This window comes from Microcebus murinus, chromosome 2 (genome assembly GCF_040939455.1).
Source record: "Microcebus murinus isolate Inina chromosome 2, M.murinus_Inina_mat1.0, whole genome shotgun sequence".
Classification (NCBI taxonomy): Eukaryota; Metazoa; Chordata; class Mammalia; order Primates; family Cheirogaleidae; genus Microcebus; species Microcebus murinus.
This window is the reverse complement of record NC_134105.1, coordinates 96,589,642-96,615,890: the sequence shown is the minus strand read 5'-3', so window position 1 is coordinate 96,615,890 and position 26,249 is coordinate 96,589,642. Positions and strand designations below refer to the sequence as shown.

The window sequence follows — 26,249 nt, the reverse complement described above, 5'->3', positions numbered from 1 at the left end:
CGGTGGTGAAGATGACCAAGGACAACAATATTGGGTGTTGGTGCAGTTCCCACCTGTGTAGTGCCATTGGCCCTTTCCCCTCAGAGACCTCAAACTTTGTTGTAGGCCCCTAATGCTGGAGACACTATTGATAATTAGGAGAACATAGATTCACAGATTGTTCCATTCTGGAAACGCCTTCATTTGTCTGGATTTGTTGGCTGTCCTATGAAGTCCTTGGAAGGTATGTGAATTAAGTATTTTTCTTGGTTAGAGATAGACAGCTTTCCTCACTCTTGGCTTTCTGGGATACTTGGCTGTTGGCCTGAGTGCAATGCCTCTTGCAGCTGATGGGGAGGAGGGACAGCCCCCTTGGTAGGCTGCAGGATCTAATTTCCCAGCCCCACCTTGAGCTGCATGATTGGTCCAGTGTAGAGATTTGTTTTCTACTCTCCTTGAATAATGGACAGTTCGTTCTCTACTGGTGTTGAGGGGAGATTGACCATAAGGAGGCTGTAAAAATCCACATGTGGGTTTTGCAGGTGATGGCTCAGGGTTGGGTATGCTCCTGCAGTTCCACTGAGGCCACTTTGTTCCTAGGTGGCCATTTTATTAGTGACAAATGAAATCCAACCACTTCTGGCAAAAAAAAAAAAAAGTCATCATCATATCAAGGCCCTAATGACTCAGATAGGTTGCCTTTACTTCAAGCCCTCTTGCCCCAATAGATTTCAGTGCTAGGTGCCTCTTTCCCTTGCCTCACCTTCTGCCCACTCAGCTTCCCCACCCTGTAGGAACTGAGGTACCCTGTTTATGTATGTCCCTGAGTTAGACATAGGGTTGTCACTGAGTTAGACTTCAGGGGCTGATGCAGTCTCTCCACCATAAGCTTTAGATAATTCTTCCTCTGAGTGGAAAAACCAAAGGGATAACTCTTTGCTTAGCCAACCACCTGCAACCCCAGCAGGAAAGCAAAGATGGGATCACATATAGGGGTGAACTTGGAAATGCTAAGGTCCTGAGACCAGAAAGAACCCAAAAGAATTATCTGGCTTCTGTGATTTTGTTTTCTGGCCCAAAGCCCACTGGCTGAAGGGCGGAAGGGACTGCACGTGATTAAAAACAAAACAAGACAAAGCCCTGCTGCTCACTTGGCCCTTCCCTTTCTCTGCCAGTTTCTGTTGGGGATCCTGGAGCTTTGGCAAAAGCTCTAATGTCGCCCAGACACTGGATGGCTCTCCCAATGGGCAAGGCTTGGAGGCCATGCTCCTCATTCTTCCCTTCTTTTGTTGCCTTAGATACCTTAACCACGCAGGGAGCTCTGTGCAGATAAAGGAGAGAAGGTTACAGGACAGCCACAAGGGTTACACTTTAAAGAAGCCAGGGAGAGCCCAAGGAAGCTGCGGATTGGGGCCAAGAGATGCAGCAGGCAGAATGTGTATAGATTTCTGCAGACTTTGGGGGCAACTGAATGTGTGGCCAAGATGTTTCCCCATATACCTGTATGTGAGGCTATGTACCCAAATCTGTGTTGTTTGGTTTCAGAAAGGTACGTGGGTACACCCGTGTACAAAGTGTATACATGCACGGGGTTGTTGGCGGACATATAAATGGCTTTGTGTAGTCACAGGAGACATGCATGGCCCTCGTACGTACTTACAAGTTTCTTATACAAGTATATGGTAGTCTCTGGTGTACACATTTATTTCGGGGTGCACACTGGTGATCTCAAAATTGCTGACTTTGGATAAGGTTCTCTGGGGCTGCCAAGCAGCCCTGAGGTCCTGAGAGTGCGGAATATTACCTTCCAGCCCTCCCAAGCAAAGCGAAGGAGAGGGCCTGGAGGGCCTCCCAGGAAGCCTCTTCGCCTTGCGCCCCAGTCCCGCGGCTCCGTTGCGCCATGGCATCCAGAGGCAGGCTCCCCCCTCGCGCTCAGTGGGCTCAGCTCAGGCTCAAAGTTTCGTATCCTGCGAAGGCTAGTAGGGCCGGAGCTGGCGCCTGGAGCGGCGGGCGCACGCTGCAGAGGAGGTCAGGCTGCGGCGCTGCGCGAAAGGCCGGGGGAAAGAGGAGCTCGGCCTGGGGGAGCAGGATTTCCTTGCCTCTTGGGCGCGGCCGCTCGGGGCTTGGACACACAAGGCTCTCTTTGTGGAGGGGCCCTGCTCCTGCGCAGACCGAAGTCAGCGAACAATAGCGCAATGTTGCCGCCCGCCGGGCCGGGCTCTGTCGGCCACACCGCGGCGGCCGAAGGCGAGGAAACCGGGTGGCGCTTTTTTATAGTCACAAATATAAAATCGGGACTTTCCCCCCTTTCGCTCGCCTCTTGCCCCAATGCCGATAGAAAGCAGATAAATTTATGAAGGGCAAGCTAAGAGAATAATTACAGGGTGAAGGCCGTTAAATTTTATTTCCAGTCCCAAAGGCAAAACCTGCGATTTTATTGCAAACATCTGGAAAGACCGAGAGATGGGCACGCTGCTGGTTTAAAATAAAAATAAAAGATTTTATTTCGCGAAAACAAAAAAACATCATTAAAGACATTTCGCCCCCATGGACTTTATTTTTTAAAAAGTGTGAGAGGATGGTTGAATAGTCAACGACGTATGAAGGTCCCGCAGCTCTCGGCGACCTGAACGAACCTGGGCGACTTAAAATGCTGTCTGTCAATAAGAGTGGGCCCGCGCCTTCAACACGGAATTGGCATTGGGTAGGAGTTTCCAGAAATCGACTCCCTCTCACCACGCCCATTGGCTGCAGATCAGTGATGCTCCCACCCCACCCCCCTTTCATGATCTTTTGTTGCTTTGGAGCGCCAATTTGGGAAAAGAAGTGAAAAGAGGAAACGTTGCCCTCATCTTGCCGGAAGATTCTATCACAGCAATAGTAAGACCTCAGGTCTGTCCAGCCCCCAACTGATATCTTGCCTGCTTTTCTTACTTGTAAAGTATTTGGAACACTTTCATTCTAAGGACAGGGAAACTGAGGCACAGGCCCTTAATCAATCAATCAAATTGCCTAAGGTCATGCAGTTTGGGGCTGAACCAGACCTGGTCCCTAGGTTCCAGCTTGCCTTGGAGTCTCAAGATGGTTTCTTTCCACCCCATAGATGCCTCATAATGTTTTATACCTACCTTGATGGCCACATTCATTGTAATTCCCTTGCCTCTCCCAGGGCATCCTGCCCACATGTTTAGGGGCAGCCTCATATGTCCTGCTGGCCAACGATTTTTCATTTTGTTTTCAATTACTCAAAACTCCAAAATCAAAGCTGCCTCTTGGGTCACCTTTCTATTGAGGCATTCGCAGTGGTGGTATTTAAAATGGTGGTATCTGGTATGGGGTGATGGGAGAAAAAGATGTGGTGGGTGTGGTACCTCCATTTCTGGGAATGCCTATTTGTGTTTATGACTTTTCTTGATGCTGCAAAACTCTGTTTTACCTTTGAAAAATCAAAATATATGTACATGATCAGTTTTAGGTGGGCAGTTACTGTGCTGCCCTTCTCCTCCTAACTTTTCCTCCTGTCAAGGCCTGGCTTAGACTTCCACTTCCCTGTAAGTCCCTGCAGGTGGTCAGTGATACTCCAAGATTTCCTCTGACTTCACAGGTACTCATCAACCTTTCCTCTTAGGGGTCTTGCAGGAGGTAATGTGGGGGCTTTTAGCTTAGTCCTTGGCAGTCAGCTCCAGGACTAAAATGGACCTGAAATGGACCCATTTCAGGGTGAATCACCTATAGGATCCACCCAGGGCACAAAATCAGAAACTGTAGCTGGGAAACCTGGGAAGTGCTTGGGAAATTAATCTCATAAACTGGGTATCCCACTATTTTCCCTAAAGGTTAAAGGAAAGAGAGACTGGGGTAATGAGAAGAGATTAAAAAAAAACCTTTGATGTAATCAGGGGGAGGAAAATGTATACCAAACTTCCAGATTCTTACATTTAATCCTACAACCCTCCCTTTGTCTTCTCCCCTCAACAGCATATGATTATACACCTATGTCACACATATTAAGCCATCCTGCATAATCTTTCTCCAGATCTTTTTCCCCATCAGCACAGGGTCACACACCAAGGAGTGCATGCCTCTAGGATAAAACTTACATTGAATGCTATGGAGGCACAGAAAATTTCACTGCCCTTCCCATTTACCTAGCGGAAACCCCTATTTTCGTGACTGTTACAAATCAGCCTGCCTTCGTTTGGGTCAATTGGTTTTAGTTACCTAACCTGCAGTTCTAGGACATATGTGTATGTGGAAGGGGGGTGGGAGCAGCCTATGTGCAAGCTGAAGGGTGTGTAGGAACTCCTCAGACAGGAGTATATGTATGCTGGGCATATGCGTTGAGGCGGGGTACATATGCATGCCTGTGAAGGCATTGCTCATTCTTCCATGTATGTCTCTCAGACACTGACTATGGACACGTACATTGTTCAGGCCTCTGAACCTACATTTAGGTTCATGGATAACCGAAAAATCCTCCTTTTTTGGTGAGTTTCATGGTCTCAGGGAGGGTGTGTGGTCTATGGTGTACCCACTTCTCAATCCAAAGCAGGCCTGTGAGATGGCGTGAAGGCAAGAGGGTGTCAGAGAGAGAAACCGGAGATACAGACTCACGGGGAGGAATAAAGCTGGGAAAGTTTAGAGGCCAGCCCCATCCTACCCCACACAGTCTGGTCGCAGCAGGGTTCAGCCGCAAGCAGAGAAACGCCGGGTGACACCAGGATTGGGAGCCCAGAGGGAGTCCTGAGCCGCCTGGGAGGGAAACTGCGCTCTCCTGGCCTGCCTTGTTTCTAACTCCTTTGCTGAAGCCCAGTAGCAGCGAATTCGAGATCACTTTCCCCGACACGGCTTCTGGATGCAATGATGAGAGATGGCTGAGGTGGGAGACCCTGTGCCTCTCCACCCGGGCGCTGGAAGTCCGCTGGGCAGAGCGGGAGGAGATGCTGAGGGCCTAAATGCTTCAAGCGCCCCAGAGTTCTTGTACATGCTCCCTGGGGATCCACAAGCCTGAGACACAGGGTCCAGCAAGGCCCAAGAGGCCAGGCTTGGCTGAATCGCACTCATCCGGTGGTTTTTACATGGTTACTTTTGCATTCGCTACGAAGCTAGCTTCCTCTCGTCTAGATTGGAGCAAAAGGATCCGAAGTAGTTTTTAATGCTCTCCTTCAAAGAGGCTCAAGGCGCATTCACAACACTCAATAGTTATCTTCAGCACCAGAGAACTTCCAACTACAATAGCAAGAACTAGATTTCCCTGGGCCCCTTGGCGGTCAGGCAGGGAAAGCGTCAGCTCAGAGGCCGGGCGGGCCGTCTCTTCTTGCCTCAGGTGAAAGAACCGGCGAGAGCTGGTTCCCCGGGGCCTCCAACACGCCCTGAGCTTCCCTGACCTAAACTTGTGGTTCGGACCCTGCTCGGGGCCTGCGACTTCTCTGCTCCGCCTCTCAGTTTGTCGCCAGCCCCCAGGACCTGGCTTTCTGGCTTCACTGCGCAGGCATAGAACCGTCTCGATGAGGGCGTTCGGACGGGAAGATCAGGCTGTGTCTATCTATGCCGCTGTCCGCGAAATCCGAGACGTTTTTCCAGCTTAGCAGGACCGACTTCGCGGGTCTGAGCTTGCCTCTGCGTAAGACTGCGCCCTGGGTCTCCTGCCGCCGGCGACCAGTGGCGTCACTTGGGAGGAGGTGTGGGAAATAAGAGCGGCCTGGAGTGTTGCATTTTAAGTTCCTTAGAAATCCATGTCGAACACACCGTCCTGAAATTTTTAAAAGGCGGGGGTGGGAGTGAGGGGAGATCGGCAGGGCGGGGAGAGCCAGGCTCTCGAGGTGAGGATTTGCAGGGAATTTTGAAAAAGCTCCTTCTTCTCGGTCAAAGTTCCTAGCTGCTCTCGCCTGGCACCGCTCCGTGGTTCTCCAGAAAAAGAGCCAGGAAGAGGCGAAGTGCAGCCCAGTGTTTGCGCCGCAGGGCAAGGCGGTATTTGCTGCGTGCGGGGCCCAGCCGGGCTAGGTCTGAGGAGCGCGCCCTCAGCCAGGCGCTCCACGGCCCGCCTGCATGTAGCTCTCTAGGCGACCGTGTCTCCTCCTCCACCAGGTAGAGCTGGAAGGAGGAAGCAGTCTTTAAATTTTCAGTTCCAAGACCCTAGATAGTAACAGGACTTTGTTTCGTTTTGCTTTAGACAGAGTTGCTCATAAAACCTTCCACAGGAACGTAAAAATTTGCGTGGCGAAATTCGGGCGGAACCAGCAGATCTAAAAGCACCTGGGGGCAGGCGCGCGATTATGAGAATCGTTTTCTGGGGTTTTTTGGACAGGTTAACATTTTGTCAGAGCCCCCAAATTTCAGATCTGCAACTAAAATGACAACGGGCTTGCAGCGCCTATGAAGCCCAGATTTGGGAGGCAAACGTTAGGATCTGAGATTTGCAGAAGTTTCTAAGGGCGATCAGACCTCGACTTTCAGCGTTCCTCCCTGCCCCCTCGAGTAACCCATGCGGGACCGGGAAGCCAGGGGTTAAAGTCCACCCAGGAGCATCCAGAGGACGACAGGCGCTCAGCCTTGGCCCGAGCCTCAGTCTCTCCCTTCCTCTCATTGGTTCTCGCTCTCAGGGTTTCTCCTGTTCCCTCCTCGCCATTGGTTGGGGGCTGGCTTTTTCCCCCCTCGGTCTTTTTCTTTCTCCCCCCTCCCTCTCCCTCACCCCTCGGACAGGAGCGCACCGCCTGCCCCCTGTTCCTAGGGAAGGGAGGAATTTAGAGGAAAAAAAAAAGTTTCCCAGAAGTTTGGATCAGAGGAAGGACGGGAAGACTAAGAGAGGAAGAGAGAGGGAGGAGAAAAAGAGAGAGGGAGGAGAGAGAGAATAATAATAATAAAAAAAAGATGAAGCCCAGTAGGCACAGCTTGTGAGCGCCTGCCCGGGTGGGTGGGAAGCAGGACTCGGGCGCTCATGCAGCGAGCGAGCGGCGCTCGGGGCGCTCGTTCCTAGCGGCTGGGGCAGCTAGGGGCGCCGGTCCTATCCGGCGGCGGAGGGCGGGGGAGGCGCAGGGGGAGGGTGCAGAGGGCTCGCGGAGCGGCCGCCTCAGCCTCGGCCGCCGCGCCGCCGCCTCTCCCGGGCTGGGCCCGGCGGGCGCTCAGAGCGAGAGGGCGCGGGCTGCTCCCTCGGTAGCGGGGGCGAGCCGGGGCCAGGGTGCGGGCGGCTAAGATGAGTGAAAGGAGAAGATCTGCAGTCGCTCTGAGCTCGAGAGCACATGCCTTCTCCGTTGAAGCCTTGATCGGCTCAAATAAAAAGCGGAAACTGAGAGACTGGGAGGAGAAAGGGCTGGACCTGTCCATGGAGGCGCTGAGCCCCGCGGGCCCACTCGGAGACACCGAGGACGCGGCCGCACACGGCCTGGAGCCCCACCCGGGTGAGTGCGTCGCGTCGGGTCGGACCGCGGGAGGCGGGCAGAGAAGGGACGCCGAACGAATGGCCAGTCCGCGGGTGAGGAGGAAGGCCCTGCCGCTGACACCCTGCCTTACTCCAACACCGGTTTCTTTTTCTTCGCGCAAATGCCTTGGGCCTCCCTTAAATTCGCCAGAACCAATGTGGGGGGGCTTGCTGGAGCTTTGCCTTTTGGTCGCCAAACTCAAGCAAGGAGGCCTGTTTACTCGTATCTCGTCTTCTGGGAGCAGAGCGCAGCGTTCGGGGCGCCCGCAGCGGAAGGGCCACAGGCCGGGGTTAGCAGGGGCGCGAGCCGAAGGCAATGGCGGGGGCGGAGAGGAGCTAGCACTTCTCAAGGCTCCAGAGGACCCGCGCGCGGTGCTCCCGGACCATGCCTCAGTCACGAGGAATGCGCTGTTTGTCTCATTTAGCTTTCAACCTTCGTCCTCACCCTTCTCCCCACAACTTTTCGAGGGTGAAGCATAATTATATTTCTACTCCGTTGGCGTTTACGGAAACAGGAATGGATGTTAGACCCCTTACCCTGCGCCGTGGGTCACTCTTCAGGGCCCACATCTCTGTGAATTGGGGTGGGAGAAGGGGGTGCAATTAATTTGTGTCAGGTATCTAATCGTATCCTATGCATATCATGTACAGAACACGTAAAACTTAGGGCGGATATCGATGTGTGTATTTTAAAAGAACCCTAGGAGGGAGGAATACAATTTAACGTTTTGTATTAAGTGCCATGGTTTCAACTGTGCAAAACAGCTTGGCAGAACAGCTGTTGTCAGAAGAATCTTGCGTCTTGCACGCGCGCGCGCGCACACACACACACACACACACACACACACACACACACACACACCGCTCGCAGCTTGGTTTAGTGGCTTCAAAAACCTTCCAGCCCAGACTTTGAAAATCACGCTGGAGGGGTTCGTGCTGACCAGCCACTGCTGGGGGGAGACCCGGTCCGCGTCCTGGCAAGCCCTGGGAGGGGGTGGCCGCCCGCACTGGGGTAGAGGCGGCCCCGGCTTCAGGAGCTTGGGGATCCCGGCCGGCTGGAACGCTGGCCAACTCGAGGAGGGACAGCTGTCGCTTACATTTTCTCTTCAGGCAGTGACAGTTCAATTTCCATGCTCCAGAGGCTAATAATAACGCGATTAGTGGGTGACCTGCAGAGACAGGGTTTTATGAATTCTCCGTGTTCTTGCGGCCCGTTACGGTATTTGGGTTTAGTGCTGGGGAATTATTTTTATTAGTCGATGAAAAGAAAATTAAAAGGAGATTTATTTCGTCCGTTCGAGCCTTTTCCTGTATTGGGATGCGGGTGCCGGTCCATGCGGACCCCTGCGTGGGCAATCCAGAAAGAAACGCATGGCTAATATGCGTTTCCCTTCTCCGGCTAGAGCCTATTTCCTCATCTCATTTATCTGTTATCAAAATCTGGCTTGGGCCTTCGTAGAGTTAGAAGTTCTTATAGGCCTTATGACAATTTGCTATGTCGGAGCTTCCTTTATTTTCCCGATTGTGGAAAAAACAGAAGTTATTTAACTGCGCATGGCAGACGCTGTGTCCGCAGGAATTTTTCTCTAGGGAGGCTCCCGTTCTCTGGAGCCTGTTTTCGGTCGCATGTCCAAAAGGGCTAATATGTGTGGTCATAATCAGGGACTCGGATCCCAGTTTGCTCTTTCTGCTGTTTTCTTCAGCCTGAGTTCCACCCAGGAAGTAGAGAGACAAGCGAAGGGATGGGGCAAAAAGAGACCATTCCAGAGCCATGAACATGGAGAATTGGACTCCAGAACTCTGTTCGCTCGCTCCTGCGGGATGGGGGTGGGGTGGAAGACCTAACTTAGAACTAACTTTATGTAACATGGAGTGAGTTCAGTTGGTCAGTTCCCATTACTTTATAATATTTTAAAGAAAAAAAATGGGCATTTGGATTAGAGAAAACGAAATATATTTGTGGAGCCAGAGTCCAAAAGGAAGAAGCTGAAAGCTGAGAGCACTCGTGGGCCTTCTGTGAAGCCAGGCTACAGGATGGGCCTGGTTTTGTCTTGGGCCGAGAGGATCCTTAAGTTGGAGCTTAAGGCTTTCTTAGGATCTGGACAAAAGATGAGAAAAGATCTTTTAGAAAAAGGGCTCCGTGGCGTGGAGACGCGGCGGTTTCGGGAGCAGGGGAGGCGGAGCTGCGGGCTCTGGACCCGGGCTGTAGCAGGAAGTCGCGACCTGGGCTTGGGGTCCTTTTAATAGGCCTTTCTTTTCTCTAAAACAGCACCCTAACAAACGTACACACAGCCACATTCAAAGATGTGTGTGTGGAGGAGTAGCACAGGCAACCCTGCCGTGCCCAGGGCGGCGTCTCTGTCCTGCTGGGCCTCACAATTCTGTTTAAACTGTCTTCTCCTTAGGGCCTAGAGGCCGCTGCGGCTCTTCCACTTTAGGCTGATAATAAGCCAGGAACAAGAAAAAACAAAACACAACAAAAATAAAAACAAAACTACCACGGGGCGGGGGAGCAACACACACACACACACACACACACACACACACACACACACACATACACACACGCCCCGCGCTCGCACGCAGGACACCCGCCTAGAGCAACTGTATTTATCATTCATACCATCTCTCTCTGATATCCCCGTTTTCAGTCCACTCTACCGGAGCCTCAAAAATCCCAGGATCTTCAGACAACCCAAGGGTCAGATTTTGATGTTTGACTTTTTATTAAAAAGCACGGCCTTTTTCTTCTTCACAGCCCATTTTGCTTTCCGTATCTGCACAGAGCTGGCTTTAGTTGGCGCCCGAGCACCCGCAGCCTGGGGCGCCAACCTGCAGTAGCGGGGGACCAGGCTGGCCCGCGCGCTGGAGACACTCCTCACAGGGCACAGTATGTATTTTACAAATTTTCCACCGGGCCTGGTGGCCGCGAAAAATCACGAGGCCCATCGGCCTTTGAACAAAGGCCTGTAAGGTACCCTCTCTGGCATACCCGCCCTGGCACTTCGTCTTTTGGGGAAACCGCTAGGACTCAGCCGCTACAGCTGGAAGAGGGTCTCACGTCAGGGGAGCCTGACTCCCAAGCCTGTTGCCTTCACCCTCTCCAAGAGCAACAGAGGAAACTTTCGAGCCGAGATCGGCCAGAACAGCTGCTCTGTTTGCGGCCTTGCAAGTATATTTCGGGCGTGCGGCAGCGCCATCTGTGCTCGGACCCCAGCGCAGGCTCCACCCGGCTTCCCCAGCTCTGGCTCGGGCCTTTCCCGCCAAAATCCTCCGCAGAGCGCGGCCGAAGCCGGGTCTCCCGCGGAGCGAAATAATTTAAACCTTCTGCGGAGAGATTTTCTTCTCCAGAGCCTGCGGTCCTGGGCCTGAGCCTTGCAGCCGCGCCGCCCCGAAGGTCTGGGCGGTGGTGGCGCGTGTGGGTGGGCACGCACTGGTAGGCACACCCAAGGACACGCGGGCAGACCGGCGCTGTGCACACGAGCACACCCGCTATGCGCTCGCAATCTCGCGTGCACTCGGCCGGCCGCGCAACCCCTAGTGAAATTAGACAGGAAAAACCTGCGCAGAAACCGCGGCTGCCCCAAGGCACTTTCTCTTTCGAGTTACTGAGATCAACTGGTTGCATGAATTAATCTGCCAGTTTATGGTTTGTTTGCTCAAAGTAAAACTCTGAGATTTTAATCCTGACATCACCTCTCTACCCACCCCGAACCCCCAATAGGGAAACAGGGTGAAACGGAGGAAGTGACTCTTCACTGACGTTTAAGTAACGGATAAAAAGTGATGAGTTTGAAGCCAGCGGGGAGAATGTGCTTGTGCGGGGCACAGGCGTGGGGCTCAGACCGTAGGGACTGGGCGTGTGGCGCGCTGGGTGAGACGCCCAGGGGTCTGGCTGGGGTAGAGTCCGGGACAGGGAACCCTGGTTCCTCAGTGCCGCGTGCGGCCCTGCTCTGCCTTGGCCTTCAAGGTGCCCGGCCCTGGCGCCCGCCGACAAGTCTGTCAGGTCAAAACTGTCTTCCGGGAAGGCCACCCCTCTGGTAAGTGACCTTGCGTGAAGGGGAAGGGAGGGGGGAGATGAGGTCTGAATTTGTCATTGGCCAGCGAGGATGGTTGTTCGCTGGGGAATGACTGCCAAGGGTCCTTTTCACGCACTAGTCGGACTAGATCAGACACCTTCCGGGTGCGTGGGGCTGGGAGAGCTCACCGCCACGGCTCCAGGGCACTGGGGAGGGTTAGGGAGACATCCTGTGTAAAACTCTGGCCTTGGCGCTGTGGCATAATAGAAGCCAGTAGGAAAAGGGAAGAAATTCTAACCTTCTCCAACCTAAAGAAATGACAGCAGCAAACTGCTCAAGGGCAGGGAATGGGGAAAACTGCAATGCTTGGAGTTTGGGCTGTGACGGGGAGGAAGGAGGTTTGCACCTCTGCAGGTCCCCCACCCCCACGCCCGCCCCAGCGCTTCCGAAGCCAGCAGTGTCAGGCTTAGGAATAACAAGCAGACTTGCGGGGTGGAGGCGGGAGGGGGCTCTTTCCCTTCGCTGCCTTGAGGTGCAGGGCTGCCCTTCACCCGTCTCTGCCGCCCATCTCTGCACCTCGGATACCCGCCCAGGGAGCACAAACGCAATACACAGCGAAGGCTTTCCTAGACGGCTCAGCGCACAGACTAGCGGCGCTGCAATTCTGAATTCGGGTCACCCAACCCAGCGCTATTTCTTATTGAACACTGTATTTGGGTTCCGAGCTGGCCACTTGGGTTTCCTAATCGTATAGGTGAAATTCTCAGAAAGAAAATTTCATGGGTCAACGTTCATGCTGAGAGAAAGGGGGAGTTAAATTTCCTATAGTTGAGTTTGGACTGAAATTATATTGACACAAATCCGCTGCCGTTTTCCTGACACCCGTCCTCCTCATATCAATTACTTCAAATGGTATACAGATCTTTTAATTATGAAAAGAAACTAGTTTAAAATATCTTTAATACAGTATGTGAGGAGAAAGTGAAGAGTGCCATGAAATTCCTAAACTGGGGACTAAAACTAAAACTATTGGGTATCGGTGGTTTGTGCTTATTTGTATAATTTCCTTGGCGTGTGTAAACACGAGTTTAATGAAATCAAGTCCTTCCTCATTAATCCTTCATATTGGGCCACAAGGAGAAAGGGACAAATACATTTTGGCTCAGAAGACCTAAACATTGTGTTCATCCCAGCCTCTCCTCAGGCATTCATTGCTATTGTTAAGGACTGAAATATTTGAGGTTCATCACAATCATTCTATCGCCAAAAAATAATATTAATAAGATGGGAAGACTTTTTTGAGATCCTGATTATGGACTCTGGTAGAACTTTATTTCTCACACTTGAGAGAAAAGCAATTACTTCTTAAATCTGTGAGTTCCTTTTCAGGATGACTGTATATTAAAAAAAAAAAAAAAGTAAGGCTGAACATTGCAGATTCCACAGGGATAAAGGGCAGACTGGCCCGTTATCTTCTTTTCTCCTTTCTGGAAATGCAGAAATTCATTCAATGACTATTCTGAAAGTGTAGCTGGTTCTTGCTTTCTTACTCTCAAAAGACAAAATTGTTCAATAGGAAAGAATATTTTAAGTGATTTTTTCTTATTAGAGGTTTATGTTTTGACCTTTTCGGACACTTTCCACAAAAGGGAAAAGTGAGAAACTGGTGGAATGTGGAATTTCTTTTCCTTCTCTTTCTCATCTGTGTGGTTTATTTTTGCTTTGCTTTTTCTGGTTTCTAGTAAGTCTGGAATTTTATATGTGCATGACTGAGATACTCAGGGGTCTGCACTGGGAACAACAATTAGCAAATTTATAAATCAGTGTCTGTTTACACTTCTTTGGGGGAAGGATAATCATTAGTTAATTTAAGTGAGGCCCTTGCTCTAAGTGTCAGGGGTGGAAAATGGGACTTGGAGGGAGGACCTGCTGTGAAATGGGAAAAGGTGGGGAATTCAAGCTACTAGTGCAACCAATCAACATTTATTCAGTGCCATTAACGGGTTCACTTCCAGGCAGGATATTTTGCTGACTACAAACTGGCAATGAGCTTTTGATATCAGAAGGGAAAACAGGCCTTGCGATGACTACTTTTCATTTTGTACTTTTTATATTAGCCAGTGTTTACCTTTGTTTACAAATAAACATTTAAAAAAGTATATTCACAAGTATATGTGTTTATACACAAATTTATGTGGGTGAACACCATAACACTACCAGAACACTATATCCACATCAAAATGCCAGTTTTGAATGGGATATAGATAATATTTCAGAGATAAGAAACTGCCATTTTTGTTTGTGTGGAACCAGTTTAACAAATTGGGACCATGTAAAATTTGGGAGGCCAAAAGTTTTGTCACCCCTAGGTATCATTTGACAATTCTAGAGAATCCCAGATTTGAAACTTCTAGGTAATGGGCGTTTTCATTTGATCCTTAAATAATAACTTTGACCAAAGTCTGAAAGAAAGCACCGGAAAACGAGGCTGTACAGATGCGATTTAAAAGAACAGAGAGAGTGGAAATTTTTCTAACTAAATTTGGCATTTTGTTTTGTGAATAATGCCATCTTCATTTTGGATGGGTAGAATGCTGCTTTTTATTCCGAAGAGCGAAGAGCGGTGTCACGTTCTTCCATGTAGAAAGTAAACGGAATAACGAAGAGAAATCTGAATAATAATAACAATTTATAGAAACATTGCGAGAGAAACAGTGCGATTTGGGGAAATACATTTAAGAACATGAGAAGTGCATTCGTATTTCTATTTGTCTTGTATTTATTTCTACACTGTAATTGCCAAAGCTCAAATGAGCTAGCTGTTTCCAAAATGCTGACATACACTTTAGGGGATTAAAAAACAAAAACAACCCACAACGGATAACCGCAGAGTTCCCTTTGAAAGGGAACATTAGAGGTCATCATTATATATACCTCGCCCACAGCCTGGGAGTTACAGCGCCCGGTTCTTAACTAGGGGAACCGACTTTCCTGATCCCATCACCTCAGCGTTCTCTCTACTATCCCCCAGCCAGGAATGCACAGTTAAAAGTCCCAGACGGGTCTCGAAAAAACAGCTGACCCCCTTGATGTCCTCTCCCTGCCGCTCACGTCCGCGCTCTCACCCCACCCCAACTGCCTCCTCCACGCAGGTTGAAAACGTCCATTTCTCCCCCCACCCAAAGGATTTCAGAGGTCGATCCACCGCGGAAGGAACTGGGACTGCATCTCTTCCAGGGAACCCGTCCCTAGGAAACAGGGCAGTCTCGGTGACCTTCGTAAGTTAGACTTGGGCCGCCGCGGCGGCGTCTGCGCGCCCTCGCCCCTCGCCTCGGCCTCGGTGGCGCCGCGGGGCGCGAGCGGCGGCCGGCCAGGCGCGCCCAGACTGCCCGGCCTCGGTGCCCCGGCCCCGCCTGCCCGCGCCCCGCGCCCGCGCCCCGCTCCGCTCGGCCCCGCCGCCCTGCAGGGCTGCGTGCGCCCGGGGTCGCCGCCGGGCCTTGGAAACAGGGGCTCGGCATCCTGAGGCTTGGCCGGTGTGCCCTTCTTAGCTCTAATTACCTCCTGGAGAAATGTGGGGGCTCTGGGGCAACTGGGAAGGCCTCGGTAAATGACACTCCCCCCACCAGCAGGACCCCCCCCCCTCCAGCGCCAAACAACAAACCAAAAAACAGACGGAACCCAAGGATCCTACACCTCGCGCCCTGAGGGGAGTTTGAGCTTTTGCTTTCATCAGGCAGAACAGATTTCCGAGGAATCAAACTGACTTCAAACATCAGCAATTAGAAACCAAGAATCCCTCGGCCCGAAGAAGTTTTAATCCCTAAACATTTCCAAATGGGTAATGCTAGGGTCAGTAAATATCGTAATCCGTCTGTTAAAAAGGAAAGTCATCCTGTCGGTTGAGACGCAGAGGATCCCCGGGTGCCTAAGAGGCAGGGTCCCCCCCACCCCCCAGACAAAAGGACAGCAAAGGATCGTCCTTCGAGAGAAGTTCTCGGGGATTTAAAACAACGAAGTACCATAGTGTTAATCAGAGCATTGTGGAGGGGAAGGGCATACCTCTAACCCTAGCTAGGGAGAGGCAAAGATATAAAGTGCAACCACAGTGTTTGTACTCTCATATTTTCTTGAAAAAAAAAATGTAAATATCATTAAAACAACGAAGTAATTATTTTCTCGAAAAAAAAAAAAAAAGAAGCAGAAACCACCCAACTGTACAAAGTGGGCTGAGAAGTGGCTACTCATCGCTGAGAAATAACTGCGTTCTGCAAGAAGCCCGCGGAACGGCTTCCCTTTTAGAGGGAAGTCCTGTCCCAGGTCATCCTCGCTCCAAAGTTTTAATCTAACCAGGCTATAGGGCCCAGAACTGTAAGCCTGGGGGCTGGGTGGCTTGGGTGGTTCAGGGTTTCCATCCTTGCTGCTGAAAAATAAATAATTGATTTTCAGTGGAGAGGGGCAAGCATTTGTGCCAATAAGTGATTATGAACACAGCAGTACTTTCCCTGGATTTGACAAAGTTTCCTCAATTCAGAAGGTTAATTAATAATTTGACTTTTTTTTTTTTTTTTTTTGCCAGTAAAGCCTGGGATAGGCTATATGTACAGGGGCTATAACTAAGCTCTACTGGAAAGAAAGATTTATTTAGAAAATTAAAGGCATAAACAAACTTGCAGAGGAAAACTGAACTGTAAAACATTTCAGAATCCTTAATTGCTTATGTGGCTGTCCATGAGTTCTTCACTGTACTAAGAAACTTTCCCCACAGACCCTCATATTCTACATTATATCCATGAATTATAGTAGAAAGAGGGCTAGAGAAGCTTACATTAGGAGTTAAAGATTCTAGTGCTAGCTTTGCTATTAATGTTGGAACCGGGGATATTTGTTTTAAAGGCAGACATATTAATGTTGAAAAAAAATGTTTTACAGTTATTTCACAGCCACTGATGAGGGGCCTCCATTTCTAGTTCGTGAAGCGAAGGAGACAGGCTCAAATGACACCTGAGGCCCCTTTAGCTGTAAGATGCTATGATCCTATTAACTTTTTCTAAAAAAAAAATTAATGTTTTCCTCCTACTGCACCTTGGCCATCACTCAATCCATCCTTTACTTTGTTGGAATGAGGGAAGTTTTAATACAGTTGTAGAAAGTAACAGTAATAGCAACACAAAAATTTTATTTAGTCCAAAAAATTTTTTTAAAGGATTTAGAGCTAGAACGAAGAGCTTTCATGAGGTTCTTGAAAAAGTTTTTATATTAATATCACATGTCCAGAAGTCCTGGATCAGTGATTTCTAGTCTTTTGTGTATGGTGTAACCTGTTGTTGCTTGTGTGAACACTTTTGAACGAGTTCTATGGCATTAGTGAATTTAAAGGAAATGTAAGTTATTCATGATTTGAACATTTTCCATGCCATTCCCAGGAATTACTAGAAAAATTCGGTGGATTTGAAAAGTGAGGTTTGAAAAAAAGCAACTTAATCATTGGTAAATTGGTGGGCCAAAAAAAAAAAAATATATATATATATATAGGTTGCCCCTCATTACTATTTGAGTGTGATGGAAAGCACTAGTAACTATTTTCCATGTCTAGTCTGCTAAGCTGAGATCTTGATCTGGCAGAGATGTGAGAATGCTAAAAGGATGACTTAGTAACAGGCAAAACTGCTTGTCAACAAGATAGATCAGAAGACAGCTTAGCATTCACGACCTCTATTCATAGCTGCTGAACTTGAGGGCAGGGTCAGAGGCAAAACTGTGCCCAGCACACACCTAGGAGGGTTTCTCATGTTTCTACCTTGTGGGACTTTATTTCTTTACAGACTTCTGCAGTTGGGTTCAAACCCTAGTGATGGCTCCCCACCCTCATTTGATGCCCTTATTCTGTACAGCCCCTGTGCAGACTTCTGTAATCATGGAGCCTGTGGATTTCCTGGACATCTTCTCTCACCACTACCTGATTAACTGCTGTAGGCCAGGGAGCTTGTCTTCATTGCTTTTGTAGATCCAGTAACACAGCACAAGTGTCTGGTACATGAGAAGCACTTAATAAATAATGAAACTATAATAATAATGATAATACAATAAGGACAAAAAGTAGTGACATTTATTGAACATGTACCATGTGCCAGCCACTGCAATATATATGTTGTATATATGTTTATACATATAGATATACACACATATATATACATTCTAAATAATAGTATATCAGAACTCTCCCCTAAACATAATAAACAAAAAAATAAAAATAATATATCAGAACTCTTATGATATAGTTATCTTATTATCATTTCTATTTGGTGCAATGAATGAATGAGCTATACAACATAGTGGCTAAAAGCTCAGATTCTTAGGGTCAGACTGCTGTGTCTGAGTCTTGGTTCTAACACTTGCTAGTAGTATCATGTTAAAGCGAGTTAGTTCATCTCTCTCAACCCCATTTTCTGCATCTGTGAAACTGGAATAATAAACGTGTTCATCAAAGGGTTGTTTGAGGATTAAATGAGATAGTGCATGTACAGGAACAAAGGATTTAGCATAGTGCCTGTTATTCCTATCTACTGAATTGATAGTGGTTACTCACCTTAGTGACCAGCTTGGATAAGAAATTGTTGCAAATTGCAGTCTAAAGCAGCCCCCCTCCCCACTTCCCCGTTCTTTGGCTTTAAATGGAATGTTTGGGATGTGAAGTGGATGCTCACTTTGTTTATAGCCCATGGTTAGAAACAGTACTGAATCTGAGTACCTGTGGCTAATAAAATAAAAACGAACTTTGAGAACTGTTGCTATTCAAGGTTCCACTAAGGCAAAAACCCAGCACCTGAGTGAGCACGTGAGGGAGGGAGGGTGTCGAAGGGTGGAGATCCGCTGGCTGGCATGCAGTAGGAAGAGGGACAGGCAGCAGGGCAATAGGGAGACTCAACTTTACCAGCCCTCCACTCCCAACTCAGCCCTGAGAAGACAGAGGGGCCTTTCTGGATGCAGGGAAGTGGAATAACACAAACGTATTTCTATTTGGTTAGTTTCTGATATTACTACCTTCAGTCCAGATATCCCTGGGAGGTCAGGATTTATCTGATAAGAAATAGGAAGTTTCATTCTTTATTTGTAAAGCCATATTCTGATGTACCCCCAGAATTCTGGGCAAAATGAGCCAGTTGTGCCAATTAGTTCAACCTGCAGTAAAGGATTAATGGATGTTGCTTGATTGTGTTAAACAAAAAAAAGAGGAAAGGGACTAAATGAAAGAAAAACCTATATTTAAGCTGAATGTCAGGGAAGAAGAGATTGGGAAATCTTTTTTTAAAGAAATACAGCAGAAGCCCCACCCATTTTATTGAAATCCACATCTGGCTGCCCCGGTGTGCTCTGTTTTCTTCCTTCTAGAAAAGAGAAGCCAGGATTTAATCATTTAATATATATATATATATATATATATATATATATATATATTTTAAATTGTTTCATCCTAGACTTTGTTTATATTGTTTCCTGGCAGCAGAAGGAGAAGGTGCCTTCCCTAGGGAAGAGGAACAGAGAGGAGATCCTTGCCTCGGCTTCTTTCAAGGAGCTCAGAGCCCTTCATCAGAAGTGCTGAGGCCCTGACCATCCAGAGAAGAAGGGAGCTACCTTTTCCTATTGGAATCCAGGTCTCAGTCTTCAAAATAGACTCTTTACTCCCCATTTTATCTCCAAGACAGATGTTCCTATACTTCTCCAATCTTATAAGCATCATCTTCACTCAGAGTGTCGACAGCTCTAGCCAGCAGTAGCTTTCCTGGATTGAGGGCACACTCTGTACCAGGTACTGTGCAGATAGTTATGTTCTCTCATTGCATCCATCCAATAGTCCTTGGAGGAAGGTGATTGTTTCTCCATTTTACAAAGGAGGAGATTGAGACAACAAAGTAAATAACTCACTGACAGTCACACAGCTCCAGTCTACTTTAAGTGACCTGGCCAGAATTTAAGCCCAGCCCTGTGTGGCTCCAGAGTCAACATCCTTAACCACTAGACAATATTGCCTCTCTTGCAGATGACTCTTAAGTGCTTTAAGGTGGAAATTCATGCTTGCTGCTCCTGTTGTCCCCCAAACAGAATTTGTTAAATCATGAATGAGAGACAGCTTATTTACAGTTTCTCGGTCTTTACTTTCCTTGCTTGTTGTTATTAGCCCCTCTGTAGTTCTAAGTGACTTCCCCATACCTGCTAGCAGAGGCCTTTGAGTGTCAACAGTATGGAACTGTGTCTCTAAGCCATGGTCTTTGGAATGGGGCACGTGCAGCCTTTCCAACATGACCCGCTTTTCTTTGACTTTAATGCACAGAAATCTCAGTGTCTGAGGCACAGTGACATATATTGAATTTGAATCTAAAACCTTCCCATCCTAAATCCTCTCATGCAGTGAAATTCAGGGGAAATTTTAACTGCTCTGTTTTACCCATTCCCTTCTCCATTCACAACGGGATAGATGGAATCTTATTGGTAATTGGTTCAAAATGGAACAGCTTAGAAACGTATCAGTTGCAGTGACGGGCAATTCGTGCATTTCTAAGTACTGTTGATTTTTTTCAAACTCGGCAATCACAGCTGAAATCCCTTTGCCATGGATTGAATTTACAAAGGAAGAGATTCTGATTTCCACAGTGGCTTCTTTTTAATGCCCAAGGATTAGAAAACCGCCTTGAGGACCCACGGCAAGTACACTCGCTCTTAGAGTCTCGGCTTTAACTTTAACCTCTGAGTGACTGCTCTGATTCATTTATTTTGTAACAGCTCTATCTAGAGCAGCCTTGTTTGGTATGGAATCAGTTATTTGCAGAAATCTCTCATCCTGATAAACACTTACACCCCATGCTTCATTTAACGCTGGAAGTGGGCGGGATGCCAGCAGTGTTTCAGAGAACTTAACAGCAGTTTCAGGTTTTTTGGTCCACCTGTTCACTGTCTTTCTTTTTTTTTTTTTTTTTTTTTTTGAGACAGAGTCTCACTTTGTTGCCCAGGCTAGAGTGAGTGCCGTGGCGTCAGCCTGGCTCACAGCAACCTCAATCTCCTGGGCTCAGCGATCCTGCTGCCTCAGCCTCCCGAGTAGCTGGGACTACAGGCATGCGCCACCATGCCCGGCTAATTTTTTGTATATATATTTTTAGTTGGTCAATTAGTTTCTTTCTATTTTTGGTAGAGACGGGGTCTCGCTCAGGCTGGTTTCGAACTCCTGACCTTGAGCGATCCGCCCGCCTCGGCCTCCCAAAGTGCTAGGATTACAGGCGTGAGCCACCGCGCCCGGCCTTGTTCACTGTCTTTCTATCACTTTTTCTCCCACTCCAAGTAACCTTCCTCTCCTAGGAAGTCTGATGTCTCCAACAGGGATTTGGAGAAAATCCACTCCCCCTGCCATTTCAGTGTGTGGACTTTAGCATTAATGTGTTTCTTGTCTGTTTAATTGTATGGTCTGCCATATTCCTGTCTGTTGTACTCGGTGATAAAAAAAAAGTGGCTTTTAGAAGCTAAAAAGAGAAAGTTGTCAAGTCCATCTCTGTTTTAAAGCTTTGCTTTCTCTTGTTGCCAGCCCTACTCTGTACAGGCAAACTGATTGATGGGATTTGATATGCTCTTGCAGCAACAGAAGCATATGAATCCCTGGGCCCATTTCCTTTCCTAAGGAATCCATATGGAGCCAAACTCTTGAAATATAGAGTGTGGCAGAGGATGAGATGAATGCTGCTATCTTGGGTGATTTACTGGATCTCATTGACAAGATCTATTCAATTAGGAATGTAGATTCTGTAAGATATGCAACCAGCCAGGCCTTGGTCATTTCATTTTTCCTTTAGCGTTCAGAACACTGGTTGCATGACCGGCATTAATCCTGGGAACGTTAGATCCCATCTGGTACAACTGTGCATTACCCAGATTAGACTGTGACATCACAGAGATTTAAGGCATCTTTGTGATGTTCTGACTGGGTGGTAGGTACTGCAGGAGGTGCTTCCTATAGACACAGGCCGATTTGACTGCTCTTGGGGGGGCAAATAGTAAACCAAGCGTCAACGAGTGTGTGTGTGTGTGTGTGTGTGTGTGTGTGTATGGGGGGGAGTGCTGAGGGGTTATGGAGAGCTGGGTGTAACGGTTCCCCAGCCTGCGTGGGTGAATTGGTTCCGGATGTTAACATTTTTTCCTTGGGGCTTGACTACATTCTTCTTTTTCTTTGCCTGTCTGTTTTCCTGCCCAAACTGTTAGGCCTCCACAGCTGTGTGGCTCATTGCTGGTAAGTGTTGAGAATGAAAAATCTGCTTCATAACAAAGGCAATTTGGGGGCATGTGTATAGGTATAGAGTTTTGAGGGCTTTCCATTCAGCATCTTTTCTGACTTTTCAAGGCCTTTTTGTCCATCATCTTGCCAGCTGAGTACTACTAACCCTGTAGTGCCTTGGATGGCCGCAGTTGGGAAATGAATATGAAATGTTATGTAGAGGCAGACAGTCCTTCATAGCCTGGAAGCAGAAGAAGCTGGCTAGCATGGGAAACTAAGATAGTAGACGGAGGCCAAGGAAGCAGCGTTGCACAGAAGAGAAGAATATTGGCTTTGGAGTCAGGGACCTGACTTGAGCAGCTAGTTCTGGCTGTGTGACCTTGGGCAAGTGACTTAGCCATTCTGTGCCTCAGCTGTTTACATGTAAAACGAGCATAATAATACTTGCTGCAGGGATGTTGTGAGAATTAAGTGACATAATAGTGCAAAGTGCTTGGCTCAGTGCCTCGTACAGAGCAAGTGCTCAATATTATCATCTGTCTACCTTGCTCATCATTATACTTTCGGTAAACTGAGAAAACTTAGACACTCTTCTGTGTTTCTATGAAAAACCATTTGCAGAGTGTTGGGCACAGGATTGTTTCAAACTACCTTTCTTGCCTGATCTGCACTGCTGCTCTACTCATAGCATGTCCCTCCTCGCAGGCTGACCGCTTCCCCTCCTCCATGCCATTGTTCCTGCTCCTGCTGTTTTTTTTTTGTTTTGTTTTGTTTTGTTTTTCTCTCAATAGGTTTAGAGGGTACAAGTGGAGTTTTGTTTTTTTTGTTTTTTTTTTTTTTTTTACATGGATGAATTGTATAGTGGTGAAATCTGGGCTTTTAGTGTGTCCACCATCTGAATAGTGTACATTGTAGGCAATAGGTAATTTTTCATCCCTCACCCTCTCCCATGCTCCCCTCTTCTGAGTCTCTAGTGTCCATGATACCACTGTGTATAACCATCCCACTCCTGCTTCTGTCTGGAGCATTTTTCCTCCTGCTTTCTCCCCTAACATTCTTTCTGAAGAAAGTTAATCCTACTTTCAAGACCCAAGCACCAAATATGACAGGAATATTTCAAGATGGAGAAGGGCAATTTGATATAAATGTTACTAGATATACAAAGGCAAACATGTGATGGCTTCAGAAAATTACATGTGTCCATGCAGAGCTCGTGTGTTTGGTACTATACCATAGTGAAAGAAAGTTCTGGGATGCCACCAATTTTATCTTCACTAGTCTGCTATAGGGAGCTTTTTTAAAGGGACCTCTCTATGGTTTTCTCTCAAACTGGTGCCAGGGTGCTTCTGTAATTTTATGGTCACAAGGGAGTCCCAGCTAGTTAATCTGTAACTCTCAAAGGTATAGCCAAGGATTGTACAAAATGCAAAGGTCCCCCTTTGGCCACTGTCATCAGAAAACTCCTCTTGAGAGGAGGTTTTTACCAAGTATCCTGACTGGACCATTTCTGAGCAAGGCTCCTGTCGTTCTTTTGTCTTCATAGAATACTTGCAGGATTCACGGTATCAACAGGCCAGTAATTTGGCTGGAAGCTGTTCTTTCCTTGGAAGGATGCACACCTGTTCTATTCTTTTTGCCCTATTGGATTGGCATTGACCTTTAGACTCTGGGATAATTGATGTCTATACTCAAGGAGATGTTGACTTTGGCTGTCTCTCCTGTTCTGTGACTATCTTTGTGCATGTAAATATATACACACATGGTGCTTTTGATTGGCCTTTCCTACATTTTACAATGGTTACAGAAGAATGGGTAAAGTAAAAGTCTATACAATTTAATATTTTATACCTTTCTTATGACATACCACACATTTTCTGTGAATTATAACTTTTTGGAGGGAATATTTATTTTACAAGCCTCAACTGAACTGGAAAACCCCGGAGAGCACTATGTCTTACTCATCTTTGAATCGCTGTTGGCACTCAGAGCACATTTGTAAAACTGAATCCATAGTTGTCAAACTTTAGTGATGGGTTTTGTAACCACTGCAGTCACTTTGCAGATGACTTGGCTTCAAGATGGTCCTAGAGGCTCAGCATGAGGTGTCTGCCAGTCACCTGTAGGTGTGACCTTGGATGTGTCAGCTGATCTCTCTATACTCAGGAATCTCTATCTATAGTGGGGATAAGACCACTGGATTTGACTAAGAAAGAAAAGATATCTCACTGTACTATTAGCAAGGCATTTCTGTAGACAGAAATTGCTGAATGCTCTCTCCATGGAGTCTGTTTGGGGAACTCTTGCCTGATGAAGTGTTAGCATTTAGAAGCATGATTGGTTTGTGGGAACATCTCTGCCTCCCCTTTCCTTATTTGTTTCAGACTTATGGCATGGCAGTCTCTGTTTTCTGCCCAGTGAGGGAGAAAAAGCAGTAGAATAAACAGCAAGCTGAAAATCCCCAGTGTTAAACAGAAGTGCAAAAAAATATCTCTAAATGAAAGACAGATCGCATGTGTTTGCCTGAGAGAGCGGAACGATAGAAATTCTTCTGGCTTTTCCTTCCCCAAAGCAGTGGGGAATATCTGAGTGAACTGACAGAAGGTTCCAGCTCAGGGCTCAGCCCCATGGTAGGGGAGAAGGCAGACTGTCAGGAGAAGAAAGGAGAAAAGCCCTCAGAAACACAAAGTAACTGTTGAGCATGATGGAGGGCTGAGAAATAGGAGGAAGCTCAGGGAGAATGCATTTGAAAAACAGCACAGTCAAAAGAGTCAGGGACTGAGATACACAGAGGGCTAAGTACATTTTGGTCCCTGTTAAATTATACGTAGAATGCTTAGTACTATTCTGGGCCTGATGCAGATGGTCAAGGAGAAAAACCACCTCACTTTGCTATTTCATATTTTTAATGTCTTAGGACCTGCCTTACTGCTGTGGCTTGAGCTGGAAATTGCTTTAAAAGAGAATGGTCTCCAAACTTGCTTTCGTTCAAACTCTCAGCCACTATGCCCACAATGGTGGCGGATTGCTGAGGCTGACCTAGTGTTATTGTGGGTTCTGCAGGGCTGGCAGCTTCCAAGCCATTTTTGTATTCTAAGCCCTGCAAGAGTGGAGACAGCCTTGGAGAGCCAGACTTACCCAAGGAGGCTGACAGACCAGGGGTGGGTTGATGCTTTGAGCTCCAAGCATGGGAAAAGAGAGTTTCTCTGCACCTTATATGCAAAGGAGCAGAATGACTGAGTCTGTCTTTCTCTAGTTGAGTATCTTTGATCCTGAACCATGAGGACACTTCTTCAAGATACCTTTGTGGGCCCCTAAATGTTAATAGCCAACAGACTCTAGGGATTTGTAGATGCCCTGGTGTCTTTTGGGAGAACACCACTCTAACTGAGTCCTTATTCTGGATCCTCTTCAGAAAGGGAATGTGACCCAGGAGCTCGACTTCAGAGGGGAGGCACAGGATAACTCACCAAGGTCTGGTTGTAGGTCCTGAAGGACCCAATTTGACACCTCTGAAGGACAAGACTCTTCAGATGCTGAAGTGTATTCCAAGGCGTACATATTGCCCATAAAGGTGTGAAAGTGCATTCATTCTTCATTCATCGGCATCCTGATCTGATAGTTTATAGGTGTCCCTTCAGGTCTCTCGTGATCTAGGTCAGGATCAACAGTCACAGAGGGCAACCCCAGAAGGACTTTGCTTTGAGGCCCTATACTAACCACACAGATTGAGCTCTCTCCTGTCTTTCTCACATGGATGTGCGTTCTACAGAGTGAAGGAGAGGATGGGATGAACCTGAGCTATAGGGCATTGGGAGAAGCCTATCCTTTGGGCTGCACTAGACACAGGGAGTAAATACATTTATCCAGGATGCTAAGGAACTTGGTGCAGATATTCTAGGGAAAGAGATATTCTGACTATGGTGCCAGTTGCTCTTCATGACTTGCAAGCGGGCTTCTCTTTAACTCAAATCTTGTTAACAATCCATGCTAGGTGGGGTATTGATTACCTATGACATTTGAGCTATACTGTCTTAGGAAAATCCTAAAAAACTGACGACTTTCTAATCCTACCCACATTTATACTTTACAAAAAAGCTTGGAGTGCCTGGTACTCAAGATTGAGTTTGAGGCCTGGTGTCTTCACCTGGAAGAGGGTCTGGGCAAACATCGAGGCTCCCTGTGCCTGGCTCAGGGGCTGTACTCACTGTAGACTATAATCCAACACCCACATCACATGCTACTCTATAGATGGGAGGTGTGGTACTCCAGCATCCTGTTTCAGAAGCCCAAAACAGAAACACCAGACCCTCAAACTAATTTCCATGCTGAGAACTTCTAGACCTTTCCTTCTTCATCTGGCAGCATTGGCAAAACAGCCTGTTTACTTATGAGTGCAAAATATTATCAGCACCAGCTTTTTTGATATTCTGAATAGTTTCTGGAAATAAAGCTGTACATTATTTTGACCAGTGGAACTTATAATTATGTGCTGCTATACATCACTTTTTGAAGTATGTAATTTTTTTTTACCAAATGCGTACATGTAATTTTTGGGTGATACATTTATTTTTCAACGTAC

The 26,249-nt window shown here is 47.5% G+C and overlaps 1 protein-coding gene across 2 annotated transcripts in view; it reads left to right on the top strand.

The window, feature by feature from the left end:
* Positions 1 to 6,665: 6,665 nt before the first annotated feature.
* Positions 6,666 to 26,249, top strand: part of TBX15 (T-box transcription factor 15) — a 105,505-nt gene continuing 85,921 nt past the window's right edge. The window contains exon 1 of one of the 2 annotated variants that reach the window (XM_012761841.3): positions 6,666 to 7,376. In XM_012761841.3, coding sequence (XP_012617295.1) covers positions 7,172 to 7,376 — 205 coding nt within the window. In that variant the 5' untranslated portion in view covers positions 6,666 to 7,171. Of the gene's footprint in view, positions 7,377 to 11,002; positions 11,437 to 26,249 lie in introns of those variants that run through there. The other variant, XM_076000019.1, reaches the window with a different exon arrangement.